Source organism: Talpa occidentalis, unplaced genomic scaffold (genome assembly GCF_014898055.3).
Source record: "Talpa occidentalis isolate TD23 unplaced genomic scaffold, MPIMG_talOcc4v2.1 talOcc4.17, whole genome shotgun sequence".
NCBI classification, from domain to species: domain Eukaryota; kingdom Metazoa; phylum Chordata; class Mammalia; order Eulipotyphla; family Talpidae; genus Talpa; species Talpa occidentalis.
In genome coordinates, this window is record NW_023601754.1 from 43,668,062 (window position 1) to 43,688,635 (window position 20,574).

General features: G+C 50.5%; 2 protein-coding genes across 5 annotated transcripts in view; one reads left to right on the forward strand and one right to left on the reverse strand.

Moving 5' to 3' along the window:
• The window catches only part of LOC119249419 (carcinoembryonic antigen-related cell adhesion molecule 1-like), a 57,060-nt gene that overhangs the window by 17,180 nt on the left and 19,306 nt on the right, over positions 1–20,574 (forward strand). The gene's annotated exons all lie outside the window — the stretch shown is intronic.
• LOC119249420 (CD177 antigen) lies at positions 7,285–19,622 on the reverse strand. Of its 2 annotated transcripts, XM_037516751.2 has the most exons (10): positions 19,563–19,622; positions 19,339–19,488; positions 18,935–19,117; positions 18,153–18,272; positions 17,817–17,960; positions 13,425–13,565; positions 12,633–12,818; positions 12,371–12,505; positions 12,006–12,146; positions 7,285–7,876 (listed from the first exon to the last, which is right to left on the reverse strand). In XM_037516751.2, the coding sequence occupies exons 1-10, from the start codon at positions 19,609–19,611 to the stop codon at positions 7,791–7,793; spliced, it is 1,335 nt and encodes a 444-aa protein (XP_037372648.1). In that variant the 5' UTR covers positions 19,612–19,622; the 3' UTR covers positions 7,285–7,790. The 2 variants fall into 2 exon arrangements, with proteins under 2 accessions (XP_037372648.1, XP_037372647.1); XM_037516750.2 differs by lacking the exon at positions 7,285–7,876 and having other exon boundaries at positions 11,652–12,146.

The following is a 20,574-nucleotide window of genomic DNA, read 5'->3' on the forward strand; positions in this document are numbered from 1 at the left end:
AGTAGGTCAGAATGATAAAAACAAATACTGGACATTTACTTGGAGACAATTCAATAATTTTCAAAAAACCAGTGGAGATTAATGAGCATCTGGAGGGTTCTGAGGTTAAGTTGGTAGGATGTGTGATTTTAAAAAAGAAATCAAATCAAATTTTACACCAAATGTGTTACTTTGCAATTCTTAGAAACTTCTAGCTTCCCTTTATAAACCAGGTTTTTTTTTTACTTTAATGGAATTTTCCTTAAAATTCCATTGAGAATTTTGTACATTGAGAAAATTTAAATCTTAAGGTTTCTTCTGTAATTTTTTTCAGCACAGAGTATTAAATGAATAAAATGAATAGAGTGATATTGTCATAAGGTCACACAATTTTTACTGGCCAAAAAAACACAAAACACAACAAACTATGGCATGTTCATTCAGTGGAAAAATATTAATATAAAGGAGCAAACCATTGATACACAATATCATGAACAAATCTCATAGGCATTATGAGTGAAAGAAGCTGTTCTCACAAACTTCCATACTATATGATTCCAGGCTTTGTGAGCTTTTTTTTTTTTTTTTTTTAAGATTTATTTATTTATTTATAAAAGCACTGGGTACAGTCAGAAGTGTGGGAGGGTGAGAGATTTCACCAGAGCCAGAGCGGGGAACAGAACAGACAGACAAAGAAATACACTGCTGAGGGGAGCAGTGGGCGCAGCAGGAGAGGTCTTTCGCACCATGTGGGACCCTCGCTGGTGGCCAGGGATCGAACTGGCCCTGCAGGGGCTGCGGGCAGATTTTTTTAATCACTCAACCACTGCGCCTCTAGGGTAGGCCCTTTGTGAGCTTTTTGGGTTTTTTTGTTTGTTTTTTTTTTTAAAGATTTATTTATGCATATAAGAACTGGGGTTCAGGCCAGAGATGCGGGGCGGGGGGCGGTGAGAGGATTCACCAGAAACAGTGGGGAACAGAATAGGCAGATTGACCGTAGTGCACTGCTGAGGGGAGCAGAGGGCGAGTCAGGAGAGGTCTGCTGCGCCATGTGGGTTGCTCCCTGGCCGGCTGGGAATCGAACATGTGCTGCAGAGGCTGCGGATTGCTTCATAGTGCGGTGCTTAACCCCTTGCGCCACCAGGGAGACCCCTTTTTGTGAGCTTTTTGAAATGGCAAATCTATAGCAATAGAGAACAGTGGTTGTCAAGGGCGGGGCTGAGGGATGTGACTGGAAAGGGTAGTATGGTAGAGTTTTGGGTATGAAGAAACTGTTCTGTGTTCTGATTATAGCACTCTTTAATTTACACAGTGATATTTTACTGCAAAAGAAGTTATTTTTTAATTTGCTATATCGCTGTTTTAATCATGTGTCCCACATCCAAAAATGAATCCGCTACGTTCTCTTATCCATTTCCCTCATGATGGATATTTGAGTTGCCTCCAACTTCCACCAAAAATCCTCAGTAGTATAACACAAATTGTATTCCTCAAATTCTTAGCATAGAGCAAAAATCAGATTAAGTGTCCCAAAATGTAACTTTTTGTTAACATGAAATAGTAACAGGACCTGAACAACTAATTTTCTGGTCCCCAATCAAAATTGACCTCCTACTCAGACATCACTGGCCCAAACGAGGGTGTGCCCACATGTCCACTTTAGCACCACTGAGGAAACAAAGAGGAATCTTTCGATTCTTACCTTTTTGCAATGCCCATCCTAAACTGCAACTCTTCTCTGCTTGAACTTGCTGGCTATTTTCTTCACATTAGCGCCAAGTCAAAAGTAATGGGTTGCAGTTGGTGGTTGTTATTTAGCTGTTGGAGAGGGGTGTGTGTGTGTGTGTGTGTGTGTGTGTGTGTGTGTGTGTGTGAGAGAGACAGAAGCTTGGTTCACTTTGATCAACAGTTCTGGAAGACCCATAACAGAAAGTTGCCATTCACATCTTACAGCACTGTTAAGTTGTAAAGCTGTTGGAAAGCAGGTCTGGGCCTCAGGTCTGGGCCCCGACAAGGCCTGTTCCTGAGGTGCTGTTATCTTATCAGGGGAGACCATACTTTATGGGACATAGTTGTTGCCATTTGCAACAACATGAATGAAGCAGGAGGAGATTATGCTAAGTGAAACAAGTCAGAAGGAGAAAGACATTTTTTTTAATATTTTATTTTATATAATTCTTACATCATTTTTCATTTTTTCACAATGTATACATTTTCATTTTGGTTATATTCCCCATACAATTGCACCCCCCCTTATTTTGACCCTAATTCTTCTTCTCCCGGCCCCCCCACCCCATAGTGTATCTCTGGTTTATAGTTGCTTGTTGATTTTGATTTTTACTTTGTATTAATTAGTCTTTTTCCTGGTCCCTTATTTAGGTTTTCTAAATTGCTGCTATGAGTGAGACCATCCGGTATTTTTCTTTTTCTTTCTGACTTATTTCGCTGACCATGAGCCCTTCCCGCTCCATCCATGTTGCTGCAAACTGCATGTGTTTATCTTTTTTGATTGCTGAGTAATATTCCATGGTGTATATGTACCACATCTTCTTGATCCAGTCATCTATTTTTGGGCATTTGGGCTGTTTCCAAAGCTTAGCTATTGTAAACAGTGCTGCTATAAACATAGGGGTGCAGGTGCCCTTTGGAATTAATGTTTCTGTGTCCTTTGGGTAAATACCTAGGAGTGCAATTGCTGGATCATATGGAAGCTCTATGTTTAGTAGGTCCAGAAATCTCCACACAGCTCTCCATAGTGGTTGGACCAGTTTGCACTCCCACCAGCAGTGCAGGAGAGTTCCTTTTTCAGAAGGAGAAAGACCTTATTGACATAAGGTAGGCACGTGAGCTGGGGCTATGTTGAAGGGAAGGGGAGATGAATTTCAGGATGTGAGGAACATGACCGCAGCAATGTGTGAGGACAGAGCTGACTCCACATAGATGAAGGAGCAGATGTATGGCAGAATTAAATTTTGCTGTTGCTACTGCCTCCCCACACCCCAAGTCTTCATATTACTTCTCTTGCTCCTTCTCGCTGTTCAGTCAATTGCCATAGAAATCAAAAGAACCAGAAATATCTTTTTTTTAAAGAAATATCTTAATGTCCAGCTTTGAAGTTTCAAAGTAGGTTATATAAATTGAGGCAGAGATAATATCCAGGTCAACACCCGGAATGTTCAAGTGTCAGTCTAAGAATGAAGGCCTTCTGGTGTGATCGTTGCTACAAATAACCAATCTGAGAACCATGTGTCTAGTGTAAAGTGGATGGTACGTGCCAGGTGCTGAAACTTTCCTGGGCGCCCCTTGGGAGGAAGCAAGTCCCTGTGAAGTTCTCTTTTCTCAAGGTCTTGGGGGAATTTCATCAGCCCTATGGGCTGTCTAGGCAGCTTCAGATTCCTGAAGTACTTCCTAGTCAGTGGGACTTGACAGCAGGAAGAGACTGGGAGGAAGCAAATGGGGATGCAGAGTTTTGAGGGTGTGTGGCGTTGGCAATTGGTGCCCAGCCAGGGTTGCAGGAGTCCCAGATGCCAGCAGGTATGGTGCTGACTGAGCACGATCGTTAGTAGGAACTTGGACATGAGAGCAGTTAGCAGCATGAGAGGCAAAAACTAGATGGTGCCCTCAGTCCTTCAGCAGAGGCCTGGATGAGGAGGGCGGGAGGTGGGGAAAGGCCTGAATTGGCTGAACTTAAATCTGAAATGACCGAGAAAAGTGAAGTAAGTCAGAGGAGAAAGACAAATATTGGATGATTTCATTTAAGAGGAATATAGAGAAACAGAACACAGGAATGGAACAACTAAATCAAAACAAGGCCTAGAAAAACAGATGCAAACAAAGCAAACCACGCCAAACTCTAGAAATTTACCGTGAACTGAGGCTACCAGAAGAGAGAGTCAGGGATATGAGAACAGAAGGGAGGGGGCTCAGTGGACTATACAAGAATATTATCACATGCAATTGTAACAGTGTGACCCTATTCTCTTAGAATATGTATAGTGTTATAAATCAACATTACCTCATTAAACATAAAAAAAGAAATGAGTGTGAGAAACTCATTAAAGTTTTCCAGATCTCCCTTTCAGCAAAATGTGTGGGTTGGAGAAGATGAATTTTAAGGGCCCGTTCAGCATTAATTGTCCACTTCTAGTCCCGGGGCATGCACAAGTCACAGCAGAAACTTTATTTAGAAATAACAAATACACCTACAGGATCTTTCTGTTCTCCTTCACATCTCCACCCAACTCAGTGATCAGCAGTCAAAAAAGGCTTGAACTTCCTCAGGGACAGTAGGCAAGCAGTTGTAATAACAGCAGTAGCAGTAGTGCTGACCTCCATACTGAAATGGGAAGGCAGGCCTTCCCAGTTTCTGCCGCTTTGGGTTGAGGGACAGGCTGGATTGGACACTTTTCCTTCACCCACATGGGTCCGATTGTAAAGAACCCAGACATCAGCCTGCAACCAACTGACGATGAGCAACCTTTGACCTCCAGCTCTGAGTTGATGCCTCCTATGGAACAAGAAAGGTGGGAGATAGAGAGGTTTTAGGAAATCTAGCGCCTCACCCCCCGCCCCCATTCCTGGAACCCTGAATGTGAGGGAACCTCTTGGGATCCTCTCAGAGATGTCTGGTTTTCCATCCTCTGAAACCATCCATGTTCAGTTTACCTCCAGTAACCTGAAGCCTTCCTTGATAGCAGTGAGTTGTGCCAGTGGGACAGGGAAGAGAAGGCGCGCTGGAACAGGTCCCAAAAGCCATACAGGTTGGGCAGCTGAGGCCGGATGGCTTTCCGGGAGCTGGAGGGTAAAAGAGAGGGGCAGTTAAGAGATAAAAGATAGTGGTCTGAGGTGCTTTTGTATATTGGCCCTCTGCATCTAAGTCAAGTAAGACAAACAAAGAAGACCTACAGGGGGTGATCACATTTCTCTTAATACCCACCTCTCCCCTCCCAAGGTACCTGGGGTCGCTTGTGTATGCAATAATTCAGATATTTCTTCTTTGCTGTTGCAAAAGGACGACCCACAGTAGTTGCTGTACGAGATGGTGAATATGCCGGGGAATGGAGAATGCTGGACAAACGTCACCGCCTGGTCCCCTTCAGCGACGCAGCCCTTAGTGGCCAGCACTGCTGTCTTGCCTCCTGTTGTGAGACAGGAGGGAGGGACGTGCATGGTGGGCCTAATACTTGGCCTGGGGAAAGTCAAACAGAATTGGCCTGGGCATAATCACCCTTCCTCCCACCCAACCTCACTTTACCTGTTCTGATCACCAGCACAGACTCCTGGCAGTAGATTTCATTGCCACAAGTATCAACTTTCTCTGTGGTCCAGTTAAACGGCTGCTCTGAATCACCTTCTATACTTACGTATACACCCTTGTGACAGTAGAAATTTTCCATATCTGGGGAGAAAATGAAATCAAGGTAAACACCTGCCCTTCTCTGTGGGCCCCAAATCACTTCTTTTCCACTGGAAATCCATCCTCTGTGACCCTGCTGTGCTCCCCACACCCCCCCATACATACAGTTTGAGAAGGTGGTCCCCAGGAGAAACAGGAACAGCAAACCCAGGATGGGACGGCTCCCCATAACTTCTTTTAGAGCGGTAGGAAAGAGCTGCTCAAATCTGTGCTTCAGTGGAGAAGAGGAAACTTGTGAACCACACAGAATGAGATTAAACCCAGGCTCTGCCCAGTCACTGACTTCAGGGCAGTAGATGGCCTAAGGCTGGGACAGTCTGTCATGAAACGTTTGTGAGCTGCAGCAAGTAAGGGAGGCTCTGGTGTCTGTTTCCACAGCCGAGTCCGCAGACCCGGCCACCTAGTGCTGCTGAAGGCCCAGGTGTCCCTCAGGCCCCAGGGGTCCGGCCCCTGGACTCGGGGGTCCTGCTTCAAGCCTGTGCATTCTTAGGGCCCGGGCAGCTCGGTCCCCAAGCCCAACGCCACCAGAACCCGGGATTCTGAGAACCCGGCCTTGTCGGAGGAGGGTTCCAGGAGCTGGGGTTCGGTCACCTTTTCCCATAGAGCGCGGGATTCCAGGGCGCCCAGCGCCTGCCCCCCCACCCCACCCCCCTCAGGCCCAGGAGTCCCGCACCCCCAGCCCGCTCTTCCCTCAGGATCCATAAATTTGGGTCCCCTGACGACGTTTCTCCCCTTAAGGGACCAGAACCTCCTCCAGGCTTCCAGACAACCCCCAAAACCCGGCTGTGCTGAAGGTGCCGCTGCCAACAGTGGGCAAAATGGTCTAAGTGGACATTTCTTAGCGCAAACGCAACGTCCTTCTGGCCCTACCTGCTCGCCCCGTGCCGTCGCGGAGGCACAGAGGGGGGGACAGCCGCACCCGCCCGCTTACTCGACGCCCCATTGGTCCCCCGGCAGCCTCTGGCGCGCTCATTGGGTGAGCCCGCGGGGGCGCCGTTGGCCGGAGAAGCGGCTTCCCGCCGCTCCCAGGGGCGCATGCGCAGAAGGCCCCGGGCAGGCCGCTTGGCCTGGGGGTTTGCAGGACTGGCCGTGCCAGGCGTGCAATGAATGCAGTGCTCGCAGGGACTGCTCAGGGGGTGGTGTGTCACCGTCTTCTCTCTTTGGGCTATGGAGTCGGCTTCTCCAGCCATGCTAGGAGGGCCAGCCCTCGGGCCTCACCCACCAGACTTCGCGCTCTCTCTGCCCAAATGGACCCGCATGTGCCCTCCCCGGCTCCTGCCCCACCACCCTGTGGTGGCCCTACCCTCTGGGGGTCAGTTTGGCTCTCTCACTATCTACCCCACCCACCCTGGAGGCCTCCTCCAGGCCGTGGCCCCAGCCCTCTCCATGTTGTTCTGCCAGGCGTGTAGAGGAAAGCCAGCTCTGTTGTTGTTTCTGGCTACTTGGAAGGTGTGATCAGGAGTAGTAGCTGTGATGGTACAAGCTACTGTCACATTGACCCTGCGTGTCTCTGTCAGTGTCGCGAACCAGATGTGACATTCAGATCTCTTGTTCATGGCTGTAAAACTTTCTGGATATGACTTGAAGTAAGGACGCCTTTTGTGTAATGTTTTTTTTTTTCCTCTGAATTCTCATTATAAATGAATATCTGTTAAATAGAGAAAATGCCACCATTAGAATGGCATTAGCCAAGTTCTTACTTTTACATACAAATATTTACTCAAATTGCTTTAAAAAACCCAGTGGAATAGCAATACAAATATTGAGAGGTATAATGTAGCTAAATTAAGAATATAATTGTTCTTTTAGAATCCCCCCAAAAGCTTTTAAAAACTAAATAATAATCTAAGACAAAAGAAGTGCAATGAGGTTCTGTTGTCCTAAGCAAAACACTAAGAGCAGATATGTGATTCAGGGAGGAGATGGGAAATAATTAGGTGTCAAATGTCCTTAAGTCCTGGGACTAGAGAATGGGTGGGTTAGGGTCATCAGGATGCAGTACCTCACAATAGCCAACTCCCAATTTTGCCCAGCAACCAAGCCAGGGGCAGTGCCCTCAGCCCCAAGAGAGGAGGCCTCTGTGAGTGGCAGTGAGCAGGTATGACTCGTGTGTTCAGGAAACTTCTGTCGAGTATGACTTGATGGGGTTCAGTTCTTTCACGTGGGATGTCGGATTTAAGGTGTTGAAACCCGCATCTGAAAATATATTACTAGTCTTCTAGGATAGTGAGTTAGTATCTGGAGTGAATTCTAGGATGGCTCTGGCATACTGGAGAAAAACAGTGTCCCAAGTTTGGGGACATGTGATGAGTCTGTCACATGCAGTCTCCTTACTGTATCCCCTGGGGAAGGCATTAAATACACGAAGGAACATCAGCAACATGGCGATGGTGGCTCATCTGTGAGGCAGAACATGCTGCTGGGATCCTGGAACAGCCAAATGGTGACACTGGGTGTGCAGAGGCCAAGTAGCCCCAATCACTGAAACAAAACACAGAGAAAAAGGTCATCAGAGCAGGCTGACAGGCGGGGGTCTGTGCTGAAGTTTAATGACAGGGGTGAGGGTGAAGTAGCGGGGAAGGTGTCCCTAAAAGTGAAATCAATGGAAAGCCTGCTAAGGTGGTGCAGGTGGGAATTTTTGAGCTCTGCTTGGAAGAATTACGACTTGGGTCACTACCTGGGGATTTATGCCATTTTAATCTACTTCCCCAGATTAAGCCAGTTCATAGACCTGGAATGCTGTGAATGTGGGGGAGGCTGGGTCTGTTTGGGAAGGACCTTGCAGTGCAGCCACAGTGGAGACAGTGAATCTTCCCCTACATACGAGAAACAGGCGGGGGCCAGGGCAGGGGGACGTTTATCTGGGAGATTTGGTCACTGGCCAAAGGGAATGTTCAGATTTAATGGGAATTATTTGAATGATGCCTCTGGAAGGATGTTAATCCCCGCCGTGACCCAGGTCAGGGCATAGGTGGCCTTTTGGTTCAAGTGCCTTTCCCAGTGGGCATAGAGGGCCCACGGACTCATCATGTTGACATTTATGTGACTCCAGAGTGTATAATGAGAATAAGTAACTGCAAAATTCCCCACAGGTGTTGCCTCACCCATGGAGGGAGGCTATTATGGTTGGAAAGTCAAATGATGCTTCTGATACCATCACCTTCCCAAACAAGATAGTAAATGAGAAGCAATATTTCTCTCCTGGAGGAATTTCTGATCTTGCAAAGCTAAGAGGCATTGGAGAGCAGGGGTTGAGATTGCAGTCACGGCTCTGTGTCCTGAACCTATTTGGTCACTGCACAAGCAGAAGGGTCTGGAAAATGACAGCAGTGTGTGACAGGCATAAGTGGCAATGGCAAATGCAGCTGCAGTTCTGGATGTGATTTCATGCAGACCTTGGACACGCAGCTTCGGCTCTAGCAATTCATTTTCTTGTATTTATTGGCAGAGACCTCAGCAGCATGTACACCTTCATTTTCTGACCTCATGACTCGGTTGGATCTCCAACAGTCTCCTATAATATGGTCTTGAGGGACATTGATCATGTGATTTCCTATTGAACATCACACTGGTCAATTTCAGTGATGAATTTCGTTAATTGGATCAGACACAGTGAAGAAAAAGTAGTAAACACCCTGATGACATGGGAATAATACGCTGGAGCCAGTCTCCCATTACACTGGTGTAAGTTCTAGGGGCCTTTGGTCTCGGCATGGCCCAGTAATCTTTCAAAATTGAGAGACATTTTGCTATACTTTTGTGGTTGCCTTTGAAAAGGAGCTATATCCCTTAGAATTTGGTGGTGGGGTATGTAGCACATTTTGACTTGCTATCCTATTCACTGGTGAGAGAACCCCTATAACTGCCAGCTTTGTGTGGCCCAAGGGCAGGAAAGGGCTCTAACAAAGGCCTAGTCTGGAATCCAGCTGCGCTGAACCTTGGGTTTTATGACCCAACACATCCAACGTCACCATAAGTTCTGTGACCTAAAGAGATAATAGGATAATCACAGTGCAGAACCTCAGGGTTTGGGAGCAGAGGTGTCTCCTCTACAGATAAATGGTCTCCATTTTGAAAGCAGCTCCAGGCTTATTACTGGGTCCCAGTGGTCTGACAGCCTGACCACGGGGCACCAAGAGTATTGTGGCCTGAACTGCACACCATATACTGGGTGCTGTCTGAGACGGTCACAGGTGTGCACCTTGGTATCCATCATCCATGGAAACCTTGTGTCTGCCAATGGCTCAAGCAGGGAGTGAGGGTGCTCGTGAATGCCCCAGCAGGTGACTAACACCCAAGGCACCTGCTCCTCCCACCTCACTTTCTCCCACACAAGCAAGCTCACAGGGAAAGTGCATCCAAGGTTTCTGGCTGGATCTGAGAGTGGGCAGACTCCAGGAAATTGTGGGTGCCTGCTATGTTAGCACCCCACAGAGACAGGCACTGAAAGAGTAAAGTAGGAAAATTCTTCAAGTCACAAAGCCTCAGGGGACCACCTTGCTGGAGGCAGGATGTCCATGGGTCCAACTCTGCATGTGTCCATGGTAAGCACCTGGTCAGGGACTTGGAAAGAATAAACTTGACACAGGGAGGCTCTGTGGACTTCTTGAATAGTGATGGCTGGAACTGAGCAGTGGAGCAGGGAGGGCCAATCGGGTGGTTGGAGGTGTGGGGGCCCCTGCCCGCTATTGGGCAGGGCACTTTGACACTCTCATGGCACTTTGACACTCTCATTAAAAATCTTCTAACACACCCTTGATTACTTTGCCTTTATACACACCAGTGGTGCACACCCTAAAAGGGCAATGTGGGGGTTTTCCCCTCTCGGTGTGGACCCCTGGGATGCCCCTTGGCTTTGCCTGGCATCACTCTGGGGATTGGCACAGAATGTGAAGATTGTCACATGCCCACCAGAATGCCTGCATGAGAGGAGCCTCCTGGCATGTGGTGCACAGTGTGAGGCCTTCCCCTTCAGTGTATGCTCTGTGGGTAGGAGGGGAGGCTCTGTGTGGGCACAACAAATGGGCTCTCTCTCCCCAAGGCTCACCTGGCCATGGACTGAATCAGTACCCAGCCAGCATAGGCAGGGACCGGCACTAAGCCCCTGTTCCAGCAGCTGCTCTAGGGCAGGACTGCGCCGGACACACCCGTGGCAGACTGGGCAGAGCTGTGTCATTGCAGAGGTCAACTGTGTGCCGTGGGTTGTGAGTGAACTTCCTAGTACTAGATGCTTCTGTCAATGCTGCTGTTCGGGAAAATAGAAAAATGTCTTTTCTATTGCTGTGGCATCCGTGATGTATTACTTCACACTCACACTCAGGGAGCTCACGGGTTGCCTCTGGTGCCCACTATAAACATGGTTGCTTAATTGGAATGATGAGGTGGCCCATGACTGACCATGAGGGCACCAGGCGAGACACTGACCTGCCATCTGGTAGGAAATGATGCACATCTTAAGCCAATGACCAATCTATCCTGCCTCCTCCCCCGATCCAGAATGCAGGGGCCCATGAAATGGGGTGAACAAGGGAGACCCCCCTCCCACTAGTACACCCAACCCACTGAAAGAATTTTTGCTTCTGGTCCCTGTGAGTTTGGCGTAGGTGAAGAATCCCATCTCGGCACCAATCAGTTGGAAGCCGTGATGCCCCCCCAGCTATTTTGTGTTCTTTGTGCTGCTGGAGCAACAGGAAGAGAGGGTGACCCTGCTGATAGCCAGAGGGAGGTTGGGTTGCTGGTTCAAGGAAGACTCTGCTTGCAAGCCAGACAGCACTTTGGGGTAATCTTTCCTTGGTTAATGTCTCTGGAGTAGAAAATGGCCAATAGTCGTAAAGACAAGACCATCAAACACTTCCCATAAGAGTGGAAATTTGGGTGCTACAACAATGGTCCAGGGGGGTGTTCGCAGATGGAGGGGTTGGATGGAATTTCCAACCTGAGATCAGAGCTCCCTTCAGGCCACCCTCTCTAAATCTCCTCTCTCCCGATTCCTCTCATGCTTTCAGGTCTTAGGATTAGCCCAGAGACCCAATGGCATCATCTTTGGGAAACTGCAAATCCTTCGTTTCTCTACTTTACACATACCCTTATGTCCACTTACTCCAGTGGGGTGAAACTCCTGCTTGTTTGGGGGCCTTTTCTGCTAAGATAGATGCCTCTGGAGATATGGACTGGCTCGGCAAAGGACAGACCTGAGTTGGTGACTCTCTTATCAACCTCCTTCTTCTCCCCATGCTGGACCTCTGAGTGCCTTGCCCTCCCCTCAAACAGGAAAACTCCAGCAGTGGGAGAAAAATGATGCTTTTATTATTAGACACATTGTCACTGCTTGAATGGCCAGTGTCCCTTAGGGTGAGTTCGGCTGCTACCAGCCCTTCCAAATATTGTCATCAGGTGATAGTGTGTGGGTGGGTATAGGGATCATAATTCAAAGAAAGAACAGGCATTTTGATTATGGGGTCAGAGGGAGGATTAGGCTTTGGGCGTGAGGAGGGGTTGAGAATCATGGTGAGTTGTGGTCAGCAGTGAGGGCAAATTCCCCCACACCAAAGGGCAAGGAGTAGCCACAACCCCATCACCCAAGTCAGGTAGCGGTCAGGGGCAACTTTACTTTGAGATGAAGGCTGTTCCTCAGGCTCATTCTCAAGGGTCTCTTCCACAGAGAAGATCCCAATATTCTTGATGTGGTGCAACAAGGACCTGGCATTTTGGGTCATGCAACCCTTTATGTGAATTGAGAGGGACAAACCACCTAGAGAGTGAAGATCCAGTCAGGAGGACTCCAGTGCAGCACACTGCAATTCCCCAGACCCAGAGTCTAGGCTCCAGCCCCTCCACCCTCAGACCCAGGAGTCCATCCTCCAGCCCCTCCGCCCTCAGACCCAGGAGATCAGCCTCTACTCCCTTCCTCCCTCAGACTTCAGAGATCTAGGCCTCCAGTCCCTTCACCCTTGAGACCTGGCCTTCAGTACTCACCATTTCCGAGAGAAATAAAACCACTGTAACAACTAGTGGTGCCTTTAGGACACGTAACATTCTGACTATTTTCTGAGCAGGATCCAAACAATTCTAAACAGACAGGACACAGCAGGTCTCCGGGAACAGGGACAGCTGGGGAGCAGAGAGAAGGTTGGGGGTGCCCAGCCCTGTTCCTAGCTGCAGCCATCCACCTTGAGCCCCAGAGTCTGTGTTTCTGGGAACCCCATGTCTTCATGCCCAGGCCACAGGGACCCCATACCTGAAGGGGAGAGGGAGTTCAACAGGACGCTGCTGCTGTTGGCTCGGTTGCACTCCTGGGAGGTGCAGAAATGGGCGTAGGAGGCCAAGAGCACTCCATGGTGCCCTCCGTGTGAGGTGACATTCTGGGAATCATGGGTCTGGGCATCGCTACAGCCTTTACTTCCCACTAGGACTGATTTGGGTCCTGTGGGGCGAGAAAGGAAAAATGGAGCTGCTGGAGGTCAGAGCTGGGGATTCCACCACCCTCAGCAGGTGGAGGGTGAAGGCTCTGCTGAGCTGTGTTGAGCATGGGGCAAGCGGGGGAGAAGGAAGGGGCGGGGCGGGGGGGTCTTCCTCTCAGCTCTGTTTGTCTGGCTTCCTCGCACCTGCCCTCAGCACCCATTTTCAAATGGCTGCTTCCAGCTCACTTTCCCTATCTCTTCCCTTCCCCAGCTGGATCTCTCTTCTTAGCTATTATCTCCCTGCCCTGAGCTGCTTCTTTTTATTTTTTTCCCGTTTCCTGTTTTCCCAGAAAACTGCAGGAAGGCAGACACAAGGACACAGTGGGGTCTGGGGCATCCGGCAGGCAGGTGCTCAGTATGGAGTCTGTGCCGGCGACCACCCAGCAAGGTAGTCTCCCTGGTGGCCATCACCCCACCCCCAGTTTCCAAAAGGAGAAACCAAGGCACAGAAAGAGGAAGCAGTTGTGTTGAGAACTCTAGGTGTGAGGGGGAAGAGGGCAGGAAATTCAGGGGACAGAGTGCACTGTGGGGAGCAGGCAGCGTCTTGCCATCTTGCGCAGCCCACTCACCTACATCGACAAGCAGCAGTGTCTCCTGACACACCTCCCCCATGTTGCACCTCTGTGTCCCTGGCGTGGTCCATTTTATAGGCTCCCAAGATAGGTTTCTGTGCAAGTAGTTCATGACCCCCCTTTGACAGGTCAGGAAAGCTGGGGAGAAGGAATGACAAGGGTCCGTGTAAACCATGAAGCCAGCTGGCTGTCCTTCCAGGTCCACACTGGGGGAGGTGATCACATTATTAAGTCACCCCCGTGACCTGACCACAGAGTCCCCCATCTTGACTTAGAAGGGTCCTTGGATCCTGAGTCTCACCCCTATTCTTTTTTTTTAAAGACTGAAAGCTTTTCTTTTCTTTTCTTTTCAAGATTTATTTATTTATTTGTTTGTTTATTTATACAAGAACGGGGTATAGGCCAGATCTGCGGGAGGGTGAGAGGATTCACTGAGACAGAGTGGGGAACAGAACAGGCAGACTGACCAAAATACACCACTGAGGGGAGCAGAGGGTGCGACAGGAGAGGTCTACTGCACCATGTGGGACCCTTGCCAGCTGGCCAGGGATCGAACCTGCGCTGTAGAGGCTGCGGACAGCTTCACAGCCCAGCGCTCAACCACCTGTGCCACCAGGGGAGGCCCATCCCACCCCCATTCTTTACCCTCTTTTTGCTCCAAAACCTTTGGGGACCTTTTCCCATACCCTTCGGGGGGCCAAGACTGCTCCTCCCTTTGGGCACAGGGGAGATGATTAACCTGAGACTGTCTCTATTTCCTAACCTGGCCCTCAAGGTCTTCCATCAGGATGGTGAGGAGGTAGACGGATGCACATATTCTTTTAACACAGAAGCCCCAGAACCCCAGTCAAATAGGCCAGTGTCCAGTGCTTAGGGGGCGTGTCCAGGTTGTGGTGCTACTTTCCCAGATTAGCCCATTTAAGCCCCCTGAGGCGTGCACCTCCTCTAGATAATCTCATTTCCTCAAGCAATCCCCAAAGTAGATGGTGTCATCACCACCACCCCCATTTTTCAACTTGAATAACAGAGGCTGAGGAGTTGTCAAATCGCTTGTCCAAAGTCTCACCACTAGTTGTTGGTGAGCTAGACTCGCTATGCAGGCACTCCCCCTACTTGGGGAGTAACAGGGGTGGGAGACCATCCCCAGCCCCCAGGTCCCAGTGGCCCTCAAGAGCCCGCACTAGAAACCATGAGCCTGGACCTTCTCCTAAGGCCACTGCCTAATCAGCTGTGACAGGTGCCGTGATGCAGAAGCAGCCACAGACAAGGGTGACCTTCCAATAGCTCCACAAAAGCGGGTGCTCATTCCCCCACTGCTTAGACAGCAGAATCGAGGTGCCTGCTGCTCTCCTCCCCTCCTGTCCCCCATTCTCCCCTCCCTCACCTTCCTTCTCTTGGTCAATGACAGCTCCTTTTGTGCAGTTGCACAAGTCAAAATCATTGCTGCCATTCTCGACAGTTCTCCACCCCTTCCACCCCATGTTGCACCCATCAGGAAATCCTGTTGGCTTAAGCTGCAAAAAGCCTTACAGAACCTGACCACTTCTCCACACCTCCATGGCTTCTACCAGGGTCCAGACTCCTCTGTCTATTGACTCTTGCCCGCTTCCTCCTGAGCCTCCGGGACTCCCCTCATCCACTCCCATCTCCCCCTTACTCTATTCTCACCCAGCAGCCAGAGGATCCCTGTAAAAGAGAAGTTGATCCTTGTCACACCTCTGCTCAGAAGATTCCAATAGGTCCCCATTCAACTGAGAGTGGAATTCTAAGTTCTTTAAAACAGCCCAAAGGCCCTACACGACCTGGACACCCCTCTCCCCCACCTTTCTGTCCACACATCTTGCTCTGCTTTCCCCTTATCACATGCCTGGGGTCACATTGGCCTCCATGCTCTTGCTTGAACACACAGCTGGCACATATAACCCCAGGGCCTTTGTATCTGCTCCCTTGCTCCCAGCTAGCTCAAATCATCTCCTCCTTCCTGAATTTGACAAAAGACACTCAAAGAGGGGTGATCCTCAAGAGCTGGGTCAGTGGCAGAGCCCAGACGGGAATCTGCATCTCTCCTGCTCAGACACTGTGCTCTTGACAGCTGTGTGTTCCCTGATTCTGTGGACCCACCACTCCATGGGGACCACCGCCCCGCTTCTTAGTGGCAGTCCAGGTGGTACATGCTCCAGCCCTTTAGTTCTTCTTCACCATGGGCTGCTGCTGTGGCCTGTTTGAGGTACTCTGTGTCTTTGTACCCTGTCCCCTCCCACCCCCATGGCTGCCAGTTCTGTCCCTTTGACTGCCCTCCTCTCCTTTCCCAATTCTGTGACATCTTGCTGTACCCCGGCTTCTGATTCCTGGCCTTGCGGATGCCCAGTACGCACTTGCTAAGCTGCCAGACTAATGTGAACCAGGGGGCTGATGAGAATGGTAGCCTCCAAGATCTGGCTCTGGATCCAGTGTGGCATGCTAAGAGACTAGCACTAGGCGTTAGGAGTAGTCGCTGTGTGGCATGTGTGTGGTGTGTGTATAACATGTGAGGGGCTGTATGGAGTTGTATGAAGCTTGTGATGCGTGTGGTGTGAATGAGGTATAAGGAGGTGTGTGTGGTGTGATGTGTTGTGTATGTGTGGCACAGCATGTATTGTGTTGTGTCAGTTGTGTGTCATTGTTTCTAGTGTGTTGTGTGTGTCTACTGGGTGTATTTTGTGTTTGTGTCTGGTGTATGATTGTGCCTATTGTGTGTTGTGTGTAGCGCATATTTCATGGGTGTGTTGTATGTATTATATATTTTGTATTTGTGGTGTGTATTGTGTGTCTGTTGTGTCTGTTGTGTGTTGTGTGTCTGTTCTGCGTCTGTTGTATGTATTGTGTGTCTGTATGGTGTGTGGTACGTGTTGTGTCTGACTTGTTTCTGAAATGCCTTCTGGGTTATGAGCATTAACCCAGCCCCAGACATACGGGTCAGACCATTAAAACCAGCATTAATCAAGAGGAAAGACTCAGTCAGACCCTGTTCCTCCCTGCTCTGCAGCCTTCCACAGCCCTCCTACTCTGAGGAGAAGGGCCAACCCCTCGGTCTTACTTTATGGGCTCCTGACCTGCCACCAAGCCCTCACTACCTCCCCACTTCCCCGCCAGTGTCCAGGACATGCTTGGCCGCTTCTTGCCTCCTGGGCTTTGCACTGGCTGTCCTGTCTGCTCAGAACAGCTCTGCCTTCACCCACACCCACCTGGTCTTCCTAGTAAACAAGCAGTCACCCCCCAGCCCCAACTGTACCCCATCCTCTTGATCTTAAAAGCCTTCTTGAAGCAGAAGGCTTACTCCCTCCTCCGGGCTTTTGCACATGCTGTTTCCTCTGCCTGGAAATGTCCTTTCTCTTTTCTACCAATAAACTGCAGCTCTTCTTACCACATGGCTCACAGATCATTCCCTCTTTGAAGCCCAGGGCCTTGGTCTCTTACTCCTCTGAGCTCCCCTCCACTGAATCCTGTGACCCTCTGTGTCCTGGAGGTCCTTTAGGGCAAAGATGTGGTCTGAGTCCTCTGCGGTCTCCACGGGAGGCCTTGGACACACTCACTTCAGCAAGCACACGCTGGATGCTGTCTGAGCCAGCTTGTGTGCCTGAGGCTGGAACCGCAGCGCCATGACACCCGGGCCTTGAACACCAGGCTCCGGGTCATCCAGAGAGATCCAAGCACATGAGGAATGTTGGTAGAATCCACTCAGCCCTTTCCTTGAAGTTTTAAGGGTTAGGGTGTCGTGGGCAGAGGAGGAACTAGGCCCTGACAGGGCAGGCCTTCTACCCTCCTGAGTCCTCTTTCCCGCCTGTCTCTGCTGAGTTTTACATGGGAAAATGGGGACTCTCCCAGTGTCCCCCTTTGGCTCTTGCTTTCCCTGCCATACTTGAAGCACCCTCTGTTTTCCCTCTGATCTTTTCTACGCAGCAGGGTGCTGAGGTGCCATGGATGGGGATGGATGAGGCGGGGTGGTGAGGGCAAGTGGGAGGGGAAGCCCGGAGTTACCCAAGGTGTGAAGAAATGCCTTGGAAACACTGAGTCACTGTGGCATCAAAATAAGCAGAAGTTCCCACTCACTTACCCCTGACCCCTCTCTGCCCTCCCTCATCGACAGGTGGCCCTAACTTAGCCAGGCTGACCCAGGATCATTTAAAACATCCACCAGCGACTCTGGTCGCATATTTCTGTCCCCTGGGCCATGTGTGCCCTCTCTTCCCCCATCAGCTGGACCCCAAACTGATGGAAGAGTCCCTCACTTTGCCTACACCTGAGTTATAAGCTTCTAAATTACTTTGGGCCCTGGCTTTGGGGTGATGCATTTGGATGTCCGACTTTCTCAGGGATCATGGGGCCCCAAAGCTGAGGTGGGGGACTCACCTTCCACTCCTGGCAGGATACCCTCACGTTTGGGGTAACAGTTCTCCTTCAAAGTTATGGGCCCTATTTGCTGAGTCCCATTAAGCAGGTTGCAGCCTGCTTGAGGCATGCATCCCTGGACTCTCAGCTTGGTAGAGATGCCTCCTGTGGAGAGGGCAGGGAGAGAGAGAGACTCAGAGAGAAATGCCACCCTGGGCCCATCCTCAGGGGGAGGTGCAGCTATTCCCCCTTCTCTAGGTCCCAGACCTCCCCCGCCCGGACTCAGGTCTTGGCTCTCAAACAGCTTCCCACCCTGCGTCATTCAGTGCCCTAAAGGGGCGCCAGGTTCCAGCTCACCTCCCTGCATCAGGAGGACCCCGTTGTAGCAGTGGCTGTTCCCGACAGGGCAGGGCTGCACCACTGGAGACAGACAGTCTTTAGCAGAGAGGCAGAAGGGACACTGCACAGGCCCGGGGGCTGGGGAGGTGAGCGAGAGGGAGGACGAGAGAGTTATAGGTTCCACTGGCTGCCGTCGCCCCAATCCCCTCTCTCTGGTCCCAGCCTCCCCAGTCCTTTTCACCCCAACATGCTCACTGTCCTCTCATCAGGCCAGGGGTGCAGGGAGGTGAGATCTTGGAGGAGCACCTGAGAGAGAGTACAGGACAGGGTGCCAGGTGGAGGTGGGGTTCCCAGGGAGGAATCAATGGCTTTGCTCAAGGTTCCACTAAATAGTTTGAGGAGACAAGACGTGGGCGCTCACAAGTGACTCCAAAGAGCAGAGACTGGCAAAACCTTCCCCGCTCTCCCCAACACGGTGTACGATCTCTGGCCGAGAGAGTGGAAAGTCACGGGCGAATCTACTTCAGAAAAGGAACAAATAAAACCCTGGGGAGCCCAATCCAGTGACAGAAAACAGGAGCATGTCGCAGGTTAGGATCATGGCCTGATTCTGAGGGGGTGGCTAGAGATCAGAGAGCAGCCCCGGTGGCCGCAGGCCCGGAGGGTCACAGGAAGCTGTGCTAATGTGTGGGATGAGGAGGGAGGGATTCTGAAAGAACTGATTCTCCATCCCCTCGGCCCTGTTGCTCTCCTGCCTCCCTGCGGCCCCTTCCCTCCTCCTCGAGTCCTCCCTGGAGCACCTGTGGGAGAAGGCATGGCCCAGCGCGGGAAGGTGCTGGACAGGTTATTGCATCGATCCTCGTCACACACCCTGGTGTAGGAGAAGACAGATAGGCCCGGGTCGGCCCTGTGCTGGGTGATGCGCGCCTCCTGCACGGGGTCCAAGGTGCAGCCCTTGGTGAGCACCAGGCTCACTTGGAGTCCTGGACGGAGAGAGGGAGGTGGGAGTGGGGGCATGGTCAGGACCCCAGCAGGCCAGAGGAGGTCTGCATGCTGACCTGGGGTCAGGGGATGGAGAGCGGCCCTGAGGGGCAGCTCCTGGTGTGGGGGGTGACCAGGAAGGCGGCAGCACAGGGCTGAGGATGATGACAGCTGCGCGGGGAGAGGGGGTAGGGGTGCGCCGAGTGCCATGGGGCCCTCTCACCGTTATCAACGAGCAGCAACGTGTCCTGGCACCTCCAGTCTTGGCTGTTGTTACCGCACACCACCCGTGCAGCTTGCCATTCCAGGAAGAGCTCCTTTGAGTTACTCACTGTCTCCAGGAAATGCCTCTGGCAGACCCGGGCTGGCTCTCCTGCGAGGGGAAGAGCAAACCCAACTCAGCCCACCCTGCACAGGAATTCCCACCCAGGCTGGGGCCTTACTCACCAGGCAACGTGAGGGTGCCCAGTAGGGCCAGCAGCAGGGAAGGGTGCATGGTCCAGGCCCTCAGTGCCTTTCTCCCAGGCAGCAAAGTGCTTTTACATCCTGCCTCACCCCAGGAAAGGGTGGGGAGGGGAGGGCCTTCCTAAAAGCAGCCTGGGCCCTGCCTCTGAATCTCAATCACCCAAGAAATCTGGGTTCTCCCTCCTCCGTCAGCCACAGGACTCCATCCAGCCCACTCCCACCTCAGACCAGAAGTCTGGACTCCAAGGCCCCACCGGTTCATATCCCCAGCCTTCCTTCTTCCTGAGTCCAGCTCTGTGGGTCCCCACCCCACTTCAGGGTAGCTAGGGAAAGCAATTTCCTCATCTCTCATGGCCAGCTGGCCACCTTATGGCTCCAGGTGGGGAAATGGACCAACTGTTTGTGAGGATATTGCGTGGTGGTCCTTAACCAGAGCTCACGTCCCTACCCTAACCTCTCCCCGCATGGATACCTAGTTCTCTTTCCTTTCTGTATTGCTTTCCTTCTCTTTCCCTGTGCACAACCTTCCCTCCCACATGCTTTTGGGGAAAAAAATGAAGCATAGGTATATATATATATATATATATATATATATATATATATATGAGAGAGAGAGAGAGAGAGAGAATAGAATATATATTATTATATTATAGTTTATATCATAGATACAGTATAATTATATATAATATAGCTATATAATATATAATATAGTTATCATAGTTTATATCATCTATGATATAAACTTTTTCTTGGTCAAGTCTCCCTGTGACAAGTGGACTAGAGGAAGAACTTGCTACCTGGTTAGTTGTCACCGATGTAATTGGGCCACCAGGGAAACTCATATTGTGAACATCTCCCTGAAACCCTTGGAAAAGCTTCCAAGAAAAAGGTGACACAAACTCTGAATGGAGAAACCAAGATAGCGCAAGTTCAAGTGCAGTCATCCATGAATGAACCACCCTTCCAAAGGCTGTACTTCCACGCCCGTTACAAG